The sequence below is a fragment of the Anas acuta genome, chromosome 2 (genome assembly GCF_963932015.1).
Source record: "Anas acuta chromosome 2, bAnaAcu1.1, whole genome shotgun sequence".
Classification (NCBI taxonomy): Eukaryota; Metazoa; Chordata; class Aves; order Anseriformes; family Anatidae; genus Anas; species Anas acuta.
Window position 1 is genome coordinate 517,703 of NC_088980.1, and position 14,058 is coordinate 531,760.

At 58.8% G+C, this 14,058-nt stretch overlaps 1 protein-coding gene across 4 annotated transcripts in view; it reads right to left on the bottom strand.

The window, feature by feature from the left end:
* Positions 1 to 14,058, bottom strand: part of AGAP3 (ArfGAP with GTPase domain, ankyrin repeat and PH domain 3) — a 116,394-nt gene that overhangs the window by 52,294 nt on the left and 50,042 nt on the right. For 2 of the 4 annotated variants that reach the window (XM_068673041.1, XM_068673039.1), the window contains exons 7-9: positions 12,189 to 12,316; positions 3,959 to 4,114; positions 62 to 154 (exon numbers count right to left, since the gene is read on the bottom strand). In XM_068673041.1, the coding sequence (XP_068529142.1) occupies positions 62 to 154; positions 3,959 to 4,114; positions 12,189 to 12,316 (377 nt within the window). Of the gene's footprint in view, positions 1 to 61; positions 155 to 1,428; positions 1,569 to 3,958; positions 4,115 to 12,188; positions 12,317 to 14,058 lie in introns of those variants that run through there. The other 2 variants (XM_068673042.1, XM_068673040.1) reach the window with 2 other exon arrangements.

The window sequence follows — 14,058 nt, forward strand, 5'->3', positions numbered from 1 at the left end:
TGGCCTCGTGGCCCCGACCCAGGGAGCCTGCCCTGACTGGGGATGTGGGGAGGGATCGAACCTGCTTCATGGGAATGGCCCGCCCGCTGCCGATACTGTCCGCTTTACACTCCGGCACCTTCTTCTCCCGCTCTGGGTCCGCGCCCTTTCGAGACTGGAAGAGAAGAGACACAGGTCCATTAGAGATGGGAGACGGGGGGGACGCGCACGGCCCCGCCGTCCCCGTGGGCTGCCAGCGCAGACCCGAGCAACCTCTCTCCCCCAGGCCGGGGCTCCCCGCACACGGAGCAGCCGGCGTCCTGCCCGTCCCCTCGGGGGACTCTCCAGCCCCGGCCTCCCCGCAGCCTGGCCTGTCCCCCCACAACTGCCGGCAGAGCTGTCCTAGCAGAACGGGGCTACCTGACCCCCCTCCCGCGGGGCACACAGGACATGGCGACAGACAGAGATGGCGTGGGATGCAGGTGGAGCATGGATGGAAGCAGGAGAGGCTAAGGCAGTGAAAGGAAGTCACACCTCTACTAATCCAACAGATTTATTCTGGTAACACACTTGCACCATACAAAGTAGCACAGGTCACCGGGCAGAGATACCAGCCCCTTACAAAAGAGCATGGACAATAAATATCTATCACACGGCTAGAGAGTTGAGAGCAAAACCCGCCAGCCCCCGAAGGCGGCTGCGGTGAGAGCAAACTCCAATAAATACAATATGAAATATACAGTCTGTTGAGCAGAACTCATTCAAAGTGCTTAAGACAGAGGAAAATATCAAGTCATACACGGCATGGAGCACAATCAATACATTCAGAATCACAACAATGGCAGAAGGGCAGCGGCAGCGTCTCTCTGGAGCGTCCTACACACCCCCTCAGTCCGGGAGCGCCCCATGTGCTTTGGATCAGAAAGGGACACGAGCCCCACGCGCCTGGGACACCAATTCACTGGCTTTTGGGCCCAGAACAAAACAAAGAGATTGAAAGAGAAGAAAACTAAAGAGACATAGATGGCTGCTCTGCTGCGAGGAGGAAGAGGAGGAGGAGCAGGAGTCCATGCAGGCTGCAGGAGGTGCAGGAGGGAGGAAGGAGCTGGGTGCTAGCGCAGGCGCTAACAGCAGCTCCCGCAGGCAGCAGCAAAGCGTCTTTTGGCCCATCCAGCTCCACTCGCTGCTGTCGCCCGGTCCCGGCGGGTCTGCAGGTCTTCCCATCCCATGAGGGTCGTCCGCCTGGCATCCCCGAGCATGGAAAGTGCCTAGACAGCATCCAGCAGGCCCAGAAATGTCCCAGCTTAAAGTGCAGGCGCAGGCCGTCTCAGCGCTTCCTAGACTTTACATTGGGGGGATTTAAAAGGCTCCTGCGTGTCTCCGAGGGGGGGACCCATGCTGGCTGGAGGGCGGGCGAGCCTCTAATCTTAGATCAATCCCAGTGCCCATCCCTTATCCGGCCCTGGAGAGGCAATGAAAAGTGAGAGAATTTGTACAGAGGTGCCGTGTGTAACCACCTGGATCTTCTAATTTGGAAGGAGTTGGAAAGGCCTTTTTGTTGATGAAAAGTTGGAAACAGTGGCACATATCTGCAAATATCGAAAGAATAAAGAGTTTGGCAAGTTATACTCAGAACACGGACACGAGTCTGTCAGAGATGGGGCGCCAGCGGACAGGCAGACAGACAGGCCACGGAGCAGGAGCCGGCGGCAGCAGCAGTCGGGGCGGGGGCTCGGGCGGGCGGCTGTCTCCACCTGGTGGTCCCGGCACGCAGACCCCCGTGCCGGGAGCAGGGGCGCGGAGAGCGGGAGAGGAGAGGAGAGGAAAGGAGAGGAGGAGAAGGACAGGAGGAGGAGGAGGAGGGCTGGAGAGGAAGGAGACGGGCACAGCTCGGGGCTGGGAGCGTGGCCGCGGGGGCTGCGGCTGCCCCCGGAGCGGAGCGCGGCCCTGCCCCACGCCGAGCCCCCACGGGGCAGCCCCCGGGGGCGCAGGGACGGGGGCTGCAGGCTGCACCTATGCTGCCCGCCTGGGTAAAGCTAGTGGCAGAAAAAGCCTTCCCTTCCCTTCTTCCCTGCTCTTCCTGGCCCTGTCCCACTGCGGGAGGAGGTGTCAGGAGCTGCTGCTGCTGCCACAACCAAATGGGGTGAAGACTTCAATGTGAGCCATGTGTGTGCACCAGCACAAGAGCAAGCGAGTGAGCGGGAGCCCCAGCACCACGGCAAGTGAGCACGAGCCCGGGATGAGCACAGGTGAGCCCCACAGCGAGAGTGAGCAAAAGCTTGAGCCCAGAATGAGTGAGCAAGTGAGAGCCCTAGACGGATGGTGACGTCCACAGCAAATAAGCGTAAGCCCCGCAGCGAGCCCTCCTCCCCCCATGAGCGTGTGCCCACCCCAGTGAGCTGAGCATGGCACTGACAGGCTCCAGGAGGAGCAAGAGAGCGTGAACATGAGCTGACGGCGAGTCCAGAACCCGTCGGCGCGCAGGCGAGCAGGATGGGTGGCAGCAGTGCATGAGCGCCCGCGCGCACCGGTGCACAGCGGCAAGCATGAGCGAGAGAAAACGGCGGGGAGGGAGGAGCAGCATCCATCAGCGCTCGAGTGCAACAGAAAGCGTGACCACCGACAGCAGGGCACTGCCAGGGCGTGAGCACACGGAGGGGAGGAGCAGTGAGGGAACAACCATGCGTGCGCAGCCACGGGGCCGCTGCAAAGGGCATGAGCTGCAGGGAGGAGGCTGGGGGCAGCCCCCCGCCAGGCAGCGCAGGGACCTGGGCGGGCACGTGCGGTGGGGGGGCTGGGAGCACGTGCACACAGAAGGGGATGGGGGGGAGAGGCAAATGGGGAGCGCACGGAGCATTCAGGACATCGGAGCAGAAGCTTCCAGGATGTCAGAAGCTGGGGCAGATGGACACGCTCCCAGCACAAGGAGCCGGGAGAATTTGGGATGCCAACAGTGCAGGGAGAGGGATGGGGCGCGTGAATTAGGGTGATCTGGGAGTGGAGCAACGGCAGCTGATCACACGGGGCAGCGTGGTGCAACACGAACAATGACTTTCTGGTGGCCAGTTCCACAGACAGCAGACACGGGTGGACTGAGCAATGGTGGCTGGAAAGCACACTGAGATGGGGCGGAGAGAGGGCCTCAGCCCAGCACATTTAGGCGGGTACCAGGGGGAGAGGAGCACGTTTCTGTGGGGAGCAGGGGACAGCTAACCTAGATACGGGGCTGAGAGTACGTGTGTGCTAACAGCAAGGGGAAGCTCACGGGCTGTGCTGACAGCAGGGGTAAGTCTGTGGGCAGGACTCCGTGCACGGGTGTGTGCACGGTGTGAGAGCATGCCAAGAGGCAGGCTGCGGTTCAGCCAGCAGGTAACAGCTGCAAACATCCCTGCACCCTGGGGCGCCACGGCCTCGCTGCCTCCCTAACGCCTCCGCTCCCCGCTGCCCTCCCTGCCTGCCCCCTGGCAGTTCCCAGGCGCACTGCTCAAGTCACAGGGCGTGGGGCTCGGGTACCAGAGCCAGGGGCCCGGTGCCACGTGCCGGGCTCTGCACAGCGCCGTCCGGCACAGCCCAGCAGCGGGGGCTTCACGCCACGCTCTGGGGACGCCGTCCCAAGGAGAGGAAGAGCAGAGGTCGCTGGTGCTGTGCACACGCAGGGCGCAGCTCTGCCCAGCGACGATCAGAGCTCTGCTCACGCGCACGCTGCACACACACCAGTGTGCCCCGTGCGCACCCCTGGCTCTCAGGCGCTCACCCACGCACGCATGCACACCCCGGGAACGGTGCTACCTACACATGCAGAAGGCTCCTTCCCTCCTGCACCCCCTGCGCCTCTGGCCCTCCCTGGCCAGCAGAGAGAGGTTCACCTACAGCCTAGCGCACCAAAGCCTGCGGGGCGAGACTGCCGTGGACCTGCTCCCTTCCCCTCTCCCGGCCTCCGAAGCCGCACCCCAGCGCTCCGCAGCCCCGCGTGGCTTACCGTGAAAATGTTGGAGCGCCGCTTGGACTGCTTGCGGATGGGGGTGGGCGTGTTGGAGGCAGCAATGGTCTCAATCCGCAGCTCTCGCTGGCTGATGCTAGGGGTGGAGGGCACAGAGGAGGAGTAGTCACTGAAGGCTCCTCCGCCGTTGGTGGCCTAGGGCGAAACGAGACGGGGACACTCAGCGAGAGGCAGGGCCACCGGGGGCACGGCTGCAGGGACACCTCCTGCCTGCACAGCCCCGCGCACCGGGGCAAGGAGCTGCGGCACAGGACTGGGACGTGGGAGACACCCTGCTCCGTGCCTGCCTCCTGCCCAGCGGGGGACACCGGGAGAGCTGCTTCCCTTCTCTCTGCTCCAATTTTTCCACTGGTGGAGCAATGAAATCCTGGAACTGACAGGGAAAAGCAGCCAACAGTCGCAGGGACGCTGGCTGCGGTGCGACATGCCAGGGACGCCTGTCCTGACAGGGCCTGGTGCGAGGGCACGGGGGCAGCAGGAACCACGCGGCCCCTCACAGCCTGGCTGCCTCTGTTCTCAGAGCGGCACAGGCCCAGCACAGCCCAAGCCTCGCGCTGCCTGCTGGAGGGAACCTGCCTCTCCTCGGGGCCCCTAAACACAAAGCTGCGGGGAAGCCTGGAGCCGCCTGGCTCCCCGGCCCTGCTGGTGCCCCTCCAGTCTCAGCTACGATCCCAAGGGGGATGTGCACCCTGTGAGGCAGGCCCTGGCCCCTGCAACACCCTGTGTGCTCACACTCAATGTGAAACCACTGGGTTTGGGGTTTATCCGAGGAGACCTCAAGGGTGGCACAGGCCTCTCGTGCCTGTGGGCCCGCGGCCTCGGCTGCAGTGGCCATGTCTGGTAACACAGGGGGCAACACACTACGTCTCCTCTAAGTAGCTTAACTTCTGGGAGAGGGGCAGGCCCAGCCGCACGGCTCGCCTGAGATGGGTTCCTGGCATCCTGGGCTCTTTTTGGCAGTTCTGATCCTTGAACTGTATTTTAAAAGTGTGTTGAAGAAACGGCCCCTGCGGCCTAGGAGAGCTCTGGAGCCCTCTGGGGAGCTGCCAGCCCTCTGCCCACTTGCTGCAGTCAGCGGTGGCTGGGGCCTCTCCTGTGTGCAGAGCACAAAGCGGGAGCACAGCACGCGTGGAACACGGATCCACCGAGGATGCTCAGTGAGAAAACACCGCCTGCACACTGTGCCTGGTGGGATCTGAGCCCTGCTCCGTGACAAGCAATTAAGAACATTAGAAATGTGAAAGAGGCTGTACAGGCACAGCAGCTGCTGCAAGCCACAACCTAGTCTCCTAAAAAAAGAAGTGCAGCTTTCACTCAGGCTATGTAACCCGTAACTCATGCTATGGCCCGCGGGGAGCCACGCGGTGACGGCCACCACCTGCAGCTGGGGCTGAGGGCCCTAACGCCGTGCTGCAGGCAGGGCAGCAGAAGTGAAAGGTGCTCTGCAGCCTGCCCAGCGGGGAAGGGAGCCTCACGCCACGGGGACTCGGGCTGAGCTGCTCCCTGCACCAGCCTGCCAGCACGGGCAGCTCAAAAAGGAGCAGGCGGCCAGGCAGCTGCTCCGTGGCTTCCAGGAAAGCCCTGCTGCAAGGCGGTGTCCCTGCAGGGGGGGTTGGGGTGTCTCAGGGCTGTGCAGAGACAGGAACGCTCCTGGTGCACTGGTACCGAGAGGGGACCTGATCTGGGCAGAGCAGAGGCCGGGCACTCTGTGTGGAGTGCAGGTCACCAGGAAGGTTCTCTGGAGGCCATCCAGCCGACAAAGCCTGTGCTGAACACAGGATTTCTGCTGGCAGGTCCCACAGGAACCAGGACCACGAGGGACACGCAGAAGCAAAGCAACACGCCGTCCTGGCAGCGACTCCTGCAGACAGCCCCTGAACTCCACAGGTTCTGCAAACGCGGCGATGACTGAAAAGGTGCAGAAAGAGAGGGCCAGAGAGTGAAGAGAATCTGCTGACACAGCCCAGCTTTATGATCAGGCGTAACACCACCTGCACAATCAGTATTTAACCGATGCATAACGTGCAAACTGTGTCAAAAATAAAATTGAAGATGTATGAGGGAAGAGATGGTCGATGCTGCAACACAGAGAACGGGCTAGCCAAGAAGGGGGGCAGGCAAGGCTGCCAGTAGCCCAGTGACGGCTCCGAGGTGCTCTGGCTGGCTCTGAGGGCTCCAGCTGCCTTGTCAGCTCGTTTATGAAGGCTGAGCTTCCTCTTCAGTGCAGAAGAGGCTGTAGAGTCTGAGCTCCTGCCACAGCAGCTGGGGCAAATACTGTTTATATTAGGTGGGACATTAAAGCTCCTGACAAGAAACTTTGCTAAATTGTTTTATATTTTACGTACTCCCTGTAACACTGTTTTAGTTTTCTGCCTAGCCAGAAAAGCTTTCTTTACCCTGTAAGTTTGTCTAGTGCTGGGGACAAGTAAAGGACACTGCCCTTCCTGAGCCTGCTGGTGTCCCACGGACACCCAAACCTCAGGAAAGCCACAAGGGCTGGAGGATGCCACGCACAAGCTGCGGAGGCTGATGTGTGGGCTGGCACCACCCCATGAGCGCTGTGCAGAGGAGAAATCCCGCAGCAGTGCAGCCGCTGGTTACACAGGCAATCCTGAGCCACTTGACTGCTCAGCTGCAGCAGCCTGCCCAAAGGCGTCAGCAGAGATCCAGGGACCCGAAACAAATCCCGAGCATGTGGGAGAACCCTGCCAAGATGACAGGTCTGGGCAGACGCCTCGTTTTTGCTCCTGGCAGTTGTTTTGCTTGATCTACCTAAACAACCACCTGTGGTCGCTATTGCAACCTAAAACACGGTGGAAGCTGACGGCTTAGTAAAACACACGTAGGAGATCCTTCCTACCAGTGTGTAAGGGGTGCACGCTGTGAACTTCAAAGAACACCGACAGTGCTGTAGGGTGCTGCAGCAGGGAGGAATTCAGCCAAAGTGACAACGTAGTGAGCCTTGGTGTGCAAAGACACAGGTGGAACAGGGAGTGAAATCTGGGAAGGGCTGTGAGAGGAAGAGTGCAAACAAGCAGCAGGCACCGACTCAGCAGGACAGGGACAGGGAAGGAGCCAGAAGCGTACAGACCACGAAAACACAGCGGAGGGCATCAGGAGCTGAGCAGGCTGCTGGACGCAGGCTCCCACGAGGAAGTGCCGATGCTCGAGCTGCTGCAACACACGCACCAACTGCTGGACATGCTGCAACAGGCAGGGAGGTTCCTGGGACCGAGCACAGGTGAACTGCAGTTCGTGTTTCATTTCCCTTGCAAACTTTGGGTTTCCAGTCCTTTTGTCTGCCCTCCTTAACTACAGGCTCGAGAAACACTTTCTTTTTTCAGTCTAGAGGCTGTGCAGGACTGCAGACCAAGGCTGGTCTGTGAAAGTGGGGTGCACTGACCCGGGAAGGCAGATCAGTGGGGCCGGGCACGCAGTGCAGGGGGACACGAACCCCAGGGGACTGAGCAGCCTGCAAGGTGCCGTGTGGGGTGCTTGTTACCTCCTGCCAGCTTCTGGGAACGAGTTCCCTGGCAGAAAGACAAACTTCCATCCCACAGCAAACAGGCAGCGATGACTCACCCCACAGCCTGGGGTACTCCTAAGGGCATCTCAGACCCTGAAGAAAGACGGAGAAAGGGGTAGGAACAGTAAGGGAATCAGGTGGAGGAACTCCCAGCGAGCACCTCAAGCCTCTGCTGGCCCACGGAGCTCCCACCTGCAGGCAGGGGCCAGGCAGCTGCCAGAGGGAGCGGGTGGCAGGGGCCGAGCGGAGGAACTGGAGCGGAGGAACTGGGCTCCCAGCCCATCCAACCTGCTGGCCCAGCCACAGCCAGGCAGGACAGCTGAGAGGAGAGCCCGAGCCAGCAGGGAGACGAGAGCTTTCCCTGGGGACTGCTGGGCCTGGGGGATCCCAGCGTGTCTGAACGGGTGCCAGAAGCAGACCCCCTGCCCATGAGCCAGGCGCTGGCCCCAGCCCCTGCCCTGTGGGGTGATGCTGGGCACGGCGGTCAGGGTCACGGTGCTGGTGAACCAGCGGGGCCCTTGTAGGAAAACCTTGTCCCAGCTGGCCTGCTGCTGCAGCTGGCGTCTCTGCCTAGATGGGAGCACTGCCCTCTGTGGCACCATGCGCTGCTGAGGAATAAAAGCAAAATAACTCACGGCTCCCAAAGACAGAAAGGGAACCAGGGCAACTGGCTAGTGCAAGAGCTGCTTCGTAAATAGGATCACCCATCCTGCAAGGACACCACCACCCTCCCTGCAGCACCGCTGCCACGGAGCCCTGCCCATTCGGGCAGCTGGCACGGCCACGGGGGTGTGGAAACCATTCATCACCTCTCAGCAGGTGGAGAAAGCTCTCCCACAGCCGGGTGACGAAACCTCCAGGGTCTGCTGGGGCCTCTCTGCTCCCAGTAACTGCAATGGACTGGCCAGACTGCCAGGACACCAGCAGTGTCCATTTCCTAAAAAATTAGTTTGGCCTGGAATATTGAACTACTTCCAGCAGAGATGTCCCTAGGACTAGGAAAAGAAGCAACGCTGTGTCCCAGCCCCTGCCTGCCTGTAAGCCACCCTCTGCAGGGACCACTTGTCCCCAGTTCCAGAAGACCAGAGCCACCAGCAGCTCCAGGAGGCAGAGCTGCCTCGTGGCACCAGGCACTGAGCAATGTCCCTCTCCTCTTGGGGCACCACCATCCCCGGGCACACAGCTACAAAGGGAAACGCGCCCTGGCCGTAGCTGCTGCAGAAGGGCAGAGGGACAGTCACGGGGAAAGGGCAGGCAACACCCAGCTGCACTGCAAGACAAAACAAAGCTCCTCATTTGTATTCTTTGTCTGGCTTCTTTCCATCTCATCTCGATGCTAAATCCTGCGCTCCCAAATCCTTCCTTGAGGTCCTCGTCCCTGCCTCGGCACCTGCCCTCAGAGGCTCTCAGGGCTAGCAGAGGCAAGTAAGAAACCCCAGAGAGATCCCCGTGCCCTTAAATAGCAAAAGGCAGAACAGCCCTGCTCTGCAAACACCCTGCCACTGATCCATCCCTGCTGGTGGCACGGTGCCTGCCCGTCTCCTCCCAGAGCTCCTCCTCTAGTTGGGGACCGCTGCTGTGGCTCCTGCTGCAGCCCATGCCCTCCGCCTGCCACCAGCGCATCCCTGAGCAGCGATTCCAGGCTCGTTTGCACCCTGGCTGCAGTAACTGCTGTGGCTTTGGCAGCTGCCTGCTCGCTGTGCTCAGTGCTGGCTGCGTTTCTGCATGGGCAGCATGACACGCACCCGAGTACGAGGGCTGCAAGGCCCGGGCATGTGAAAAGCATCAGGAAGCAGCAAACTCGTGTTCCTCAAAGGCAGTTGGGTTTTCTCTGGGGACACTGGGAAGCACTTCCAGAATCTGACTGCTGAGCCCAAGTGAGAATGCAGAAACGCTTCGCAGTATTTCACCATCACTCACCAGTTCCACTACTTCACACTCTATTTTTAGGAGCAGTACTTTCTATAATGGAACAGAAATGCGTAAACACCAAGGCAGAGATTACTGCAGCGGGTCACTGGGAACCAAAAGGGTTTGTGGTGAAGCCACAGAACACCCGAGGAACCAAAATTGACTTTGATCCTCACTGTGGCGTCCAGGTTTGCCGAGCAAAGAGACAGGCAAAGCTTTAGGCAGGTGCAGAGCATGGATGGGGAAGGGAAGACAGAGACAGCAGGAGCTCCTAAGGACATGGCCTGTCGCTGCTGACACCGCTGCAATCAGTAACTACTTCTTGTTTAGAAAGGCCTCACCATTAGCTGCAATCTCCTTTTAGCTGCATGCTGCATCACTTCCCTGTAATGGCTCTGCTTTCTCACAGAACTACCCAGGTCCCTGCAGCAAAGCCCCAGGAGCACAGCAAGGTACCGAGAGGAAAGGCCCTGCCTCAGAGCCCAGCAGCCAGCATTCACCTCCACACAGAAATCAGCTGCAAACCGGGCTGAAAGGGATGCTGCAGGAAGGAAGGTGGGGATGTTTCTGAGCAAAAATCTCTAACAAAGCTCCTGCCACACTGTTTGAAACCTCTTCTGATGCCCAAACCCTGCTTCCCCACGGCCGCCCTTAAATCCACCCCTTTTGTACTAGCACCATCTTTTCTTAAAAAGTTCTTTTCTTTCACAGCTGTGTGTTTATGAGGTTGGGTTTGGTCCCTTTTCAGCCTTTGCTTTTCTAAACTAAACAAGCCAAGTGCTTCACATCCTCTTGCATTAGGGTCTCCTCCCTCCCACGAGCCTTTTTCTGTTCCTACGCCAGCTTTAATACATACTAACATGAGTGACTGGCATCAGACTGAGTCCGGCATCACCACGCCCCATACATGGGGAACACATTTTTGTCCTCACTACAAACATGTGGCTAGGCATAGCGAGTGCCATTAGCACACATTTATCAGGACTCTTTTTTCATACTTTTGACATAGAAGAAAATATTAAACCAGTATTCAGCTGCTCCCTGAAGAACACTGCTCGTGGCCATCCTCCACCCTGCTCCGATTCCCAAACAGACTGCCCCTCATTCCCAAAAGTATTTGTTTACAATTTGTCTGCTAAGAAAATCCTCTAAGTACTATACACACTTAAATCTACATTTTCTGGACTTTGTTCTTCACCTTGGATGCTTCCAGTTAAGATTCTCAAGAAGCCCCCACCATTGGGCATAGTGCAGGGCACAGCACTGCTGCGTGTATTTGGAAAGCAGCTGTGCTCTCTCTGCTTCCATCCTGAGCCCACTGGACACGAGCAAGCCCTGGTCACAACGCCAGGCGGTTCTGGCTGCCAGTCAGGGTGCAGCATAATTCACTTACACAGAGACTTCATCTGAGCTGGCCCGTGCCCAGGTGCCCCAGGGCACTAGAAGCTGGCACAGGTCTGCAAAAATCTGTACAGATCCACTCACAGTCCAGCACTAGAAACCTACACAGGCAGGCACAAGCTTTACGTGGGTATGTCAAAAATGTTTATGTAAGGGTCAGAACAGTGGCTGCAGACATTACTCAGGCTTGTGTAAGAACAACCCCCCCGTGGTGGTACCAGAAGCTGTCCTGGGGCTTCACGGGTTTATACAACCTTGGGGTCAAAGCCAATCCCCTCATGGAGAAGCGTCAATCTGGCAGTTTGTTGTCCTAAACTGGCTTTGCATTTTTTTGTTCAGTTTTACATGCTCCTCTGAGTCCTCAGCTACTCTCTTCCTCAGAAGTCATTTCATCTGTTGCTCGTTGACGAGGTGTCCAGGGGCTCCCGGCTGCTCTTGCTACATTGCCTGGTGTCTTTAAAAAACCCAACTGCTGTATTTGCTGCTCCCCAGTCTGACAGCACGGGGCCAGACAGACAGATTTGGTGAAGTCCTTGCTACAGATCCTATGACTTCAACACAACAATTGCTTTGGAGATTTAATCTCCTGGCTTGACTGCCCGAGAAGCAGTGGAGCTCAGTTTCTCACCTCTTTCACCAGAGAGCCAGCTTGGCACGTATGCACGTGCTGGGAACTGCAGAGCCCTAATGCAACAAGGGTCTCCTTCAGCAGCCACCCGCTGTGCCAGCCTGGCTCTGACTTGCCTCTTCTGCTGCAATTCTGCTTCCCCAGGGTCACAGGACAAACACCTCCAGCTCCACCCTCGCCCCAGCACCTTGGCAGTCCCTGCTGGCCTGCAGAGCAGCTCAGTGAGCTGCACAGTGCCCTTCCTCCAGCACAGGGAGCTTCCAGAGCACTGCTCCCTCCTCTGTGCTTCCCTCTGAACTCACCGCTGACCACCCCCTGCACAGACACATCCCAAAGAAGCCCCCTGGCTGTGTACAAGACCACCAGGCTCCTGGCTCCAAGGGGAGCAGGACCACGAGCCCACTGGGCTTGCCTGCACTGCTGAGACAGCCCAAGGCCTGGCTCACAGACCCCCTGCTCAGCCCTGTAGGTGCTCACAGCTCTGCGGAGCTGCTCCAGGAGCACTCCACAATCATGGGAGACCATGAGCTGGATCCAGGGGTTTGTACAGGACGCCTGACCACAGGGTAAGCAGCGAGCTGCTGGGCTGTGCAGGGGAGCCCCAGGTGAGTGCTCTGCTCTTCCCAAAGTTACTCCATGGCTGTGGTGTGAGTCTAAAGCTAGGCTAAACAGGCTGTGTACTGAGTGCCCTCAGGGGTGGGAAGCACTGGGACACCCTGGCTGCTCCTGCTCCCGTTTCCCACCTGATTGATGTGAACAGAAGGAATGGAGGCCGCAGAGACAGACGAATGGCTGGGGGAGTTGGGCAGGGACTTGCAGGGACCGATGGAAAGCTGCTGCTTCTTCCGTAGAGCCACCACCTTCTGAGCCACTGCAAGAAAGAAAGGGACAGGGTCAGAGTCCAGAATACAACTTCCCCACCCGCCCCCAAACTTCTGGACTGCTTCACTGAGACCCAAACCCTTCCTCTGACCGAGGCCAACATCTGGGGCTCGGGCTGTGCCGCCCTGTATTAGCAAGAAGGATTTCTGCAGGACACCCAACATTGAGATCCCGCTGCTGCCACTGCCACAGCGCACAGCTGTAGGTGACGGTGTGCCAGCAGCTCTGCCAGCAGGGCAGGCCTCCCACGCTGAGTCCCCAAAGGCCATCCCACTCTATTAGGGTGCCACACAGGGCAGTGACTTTGTGTGGACACCAAGGAGCCACCCGGAGCCCCAGGCTGCTGCCGGAGCATCCCCGGGCAGTCACTTCCCAGTCACCCCCTCACAGTGCCTACAGGAACCAGTTACAGACCGAGCACTTTGGGCAACGCCACCCCCATCAACCTGGGCTTGTGTGACACTCGTGGTCTCCAGATGGTCTAAAAACTGGCTTCAGAAACAACTCTCCCAGGTCCTGCAAGCTCACTGCCTGATGTCAAAAGCCCCAAATTCCACTTCAGCCTTCCCAGTCTCCTACCATGTCAGGAAACACACAGCTTGACCAAAGAGGGTGGCAGCCAACTAGGAAGGCTGTGGGGAATCAGGAGGCACACTGCATTCCCGTGCTGTATGTTCCTGTTCCATGCTGGCTGCACACCCCCATAAGCACAAGGCAGAACACGACTCAGGGTGCTGGGATCACCACAGGCACTGACCAGCACCACAGCTCCAACCCAACGTGCCTCCTGTCGGGCACCCTGGCAGCAGAGGAGCTGTCACGTTTCCTTTCCAGAAGAATGGAAGATGCTGCACCGTACACATGGCGGGACTAAACCCATCTGGAAAAGTCAGATGCTAATAACAAATGCGAAGTCCTGTTGGGCCACTGCTGCTACCTGCTCTGATAAAGCTGGAAGCCTGTCCAGGCTCCCAGGCTAAGCATCAGTCCCATAAATAGCAGGAACCCCTCCTACACCCACCAAACATTCCCTATTCATCTGCTGTTCCTTCCTACTCTCCTCCCCTCTGCCCTCTCCTCTTGCCAGCCTCATCCACCGTTTGCTGTGTACATTTTCTAACTCGGACCAGACACACCATGCAGAGCCCACTGCTGGCATCACGCCCCTGGGCTCTCTGAGGGCTGCCTGGGCCAGGCAGGATGTAGGACTGGCGATGCCACGGGGATGAGACACCCCCAGCTAAGACAACGTGGCCCTCAGAACTGGAACTTCATGGCCACAGCCCATAGCTTTTAAGCCTTGTAAGAGGAGCTGATCTCCGGGGTGCAGCAGCAGACCTGGGGCAACAGATACCAAGCTCGAGAATACCTCTGCTTGCCTCCCTGAAACTGAAAGGAGAACAGCAGAAGCTGCTGATTTAGCGGTGAATTTCCACCTGCTGCAAGTAAACCAAGGCTTTCGATGCAGAGCAGAGTGAGGTCTGCAGGACGCAGACCCCGATCGCAGGCAGAGATGCAGTCTGCAGCCAGCAGGTTCAGTGGGGACAGCAGCACTGCCCCACGCCGGCTGCCTCAGAACAGTCCTGCTCCTGCTCAGCCCAGTGACAGGGAACGAGGGCGGCTCGCTGAGCTGCCACCGGCAGCTGCTGCTTTTTTCAGTCCCTCCTTGCTCTGCACGGAGTCTACGCGTGTCTTCGCTACCACTTACTGGCTTGGTGACCTGACGTTATC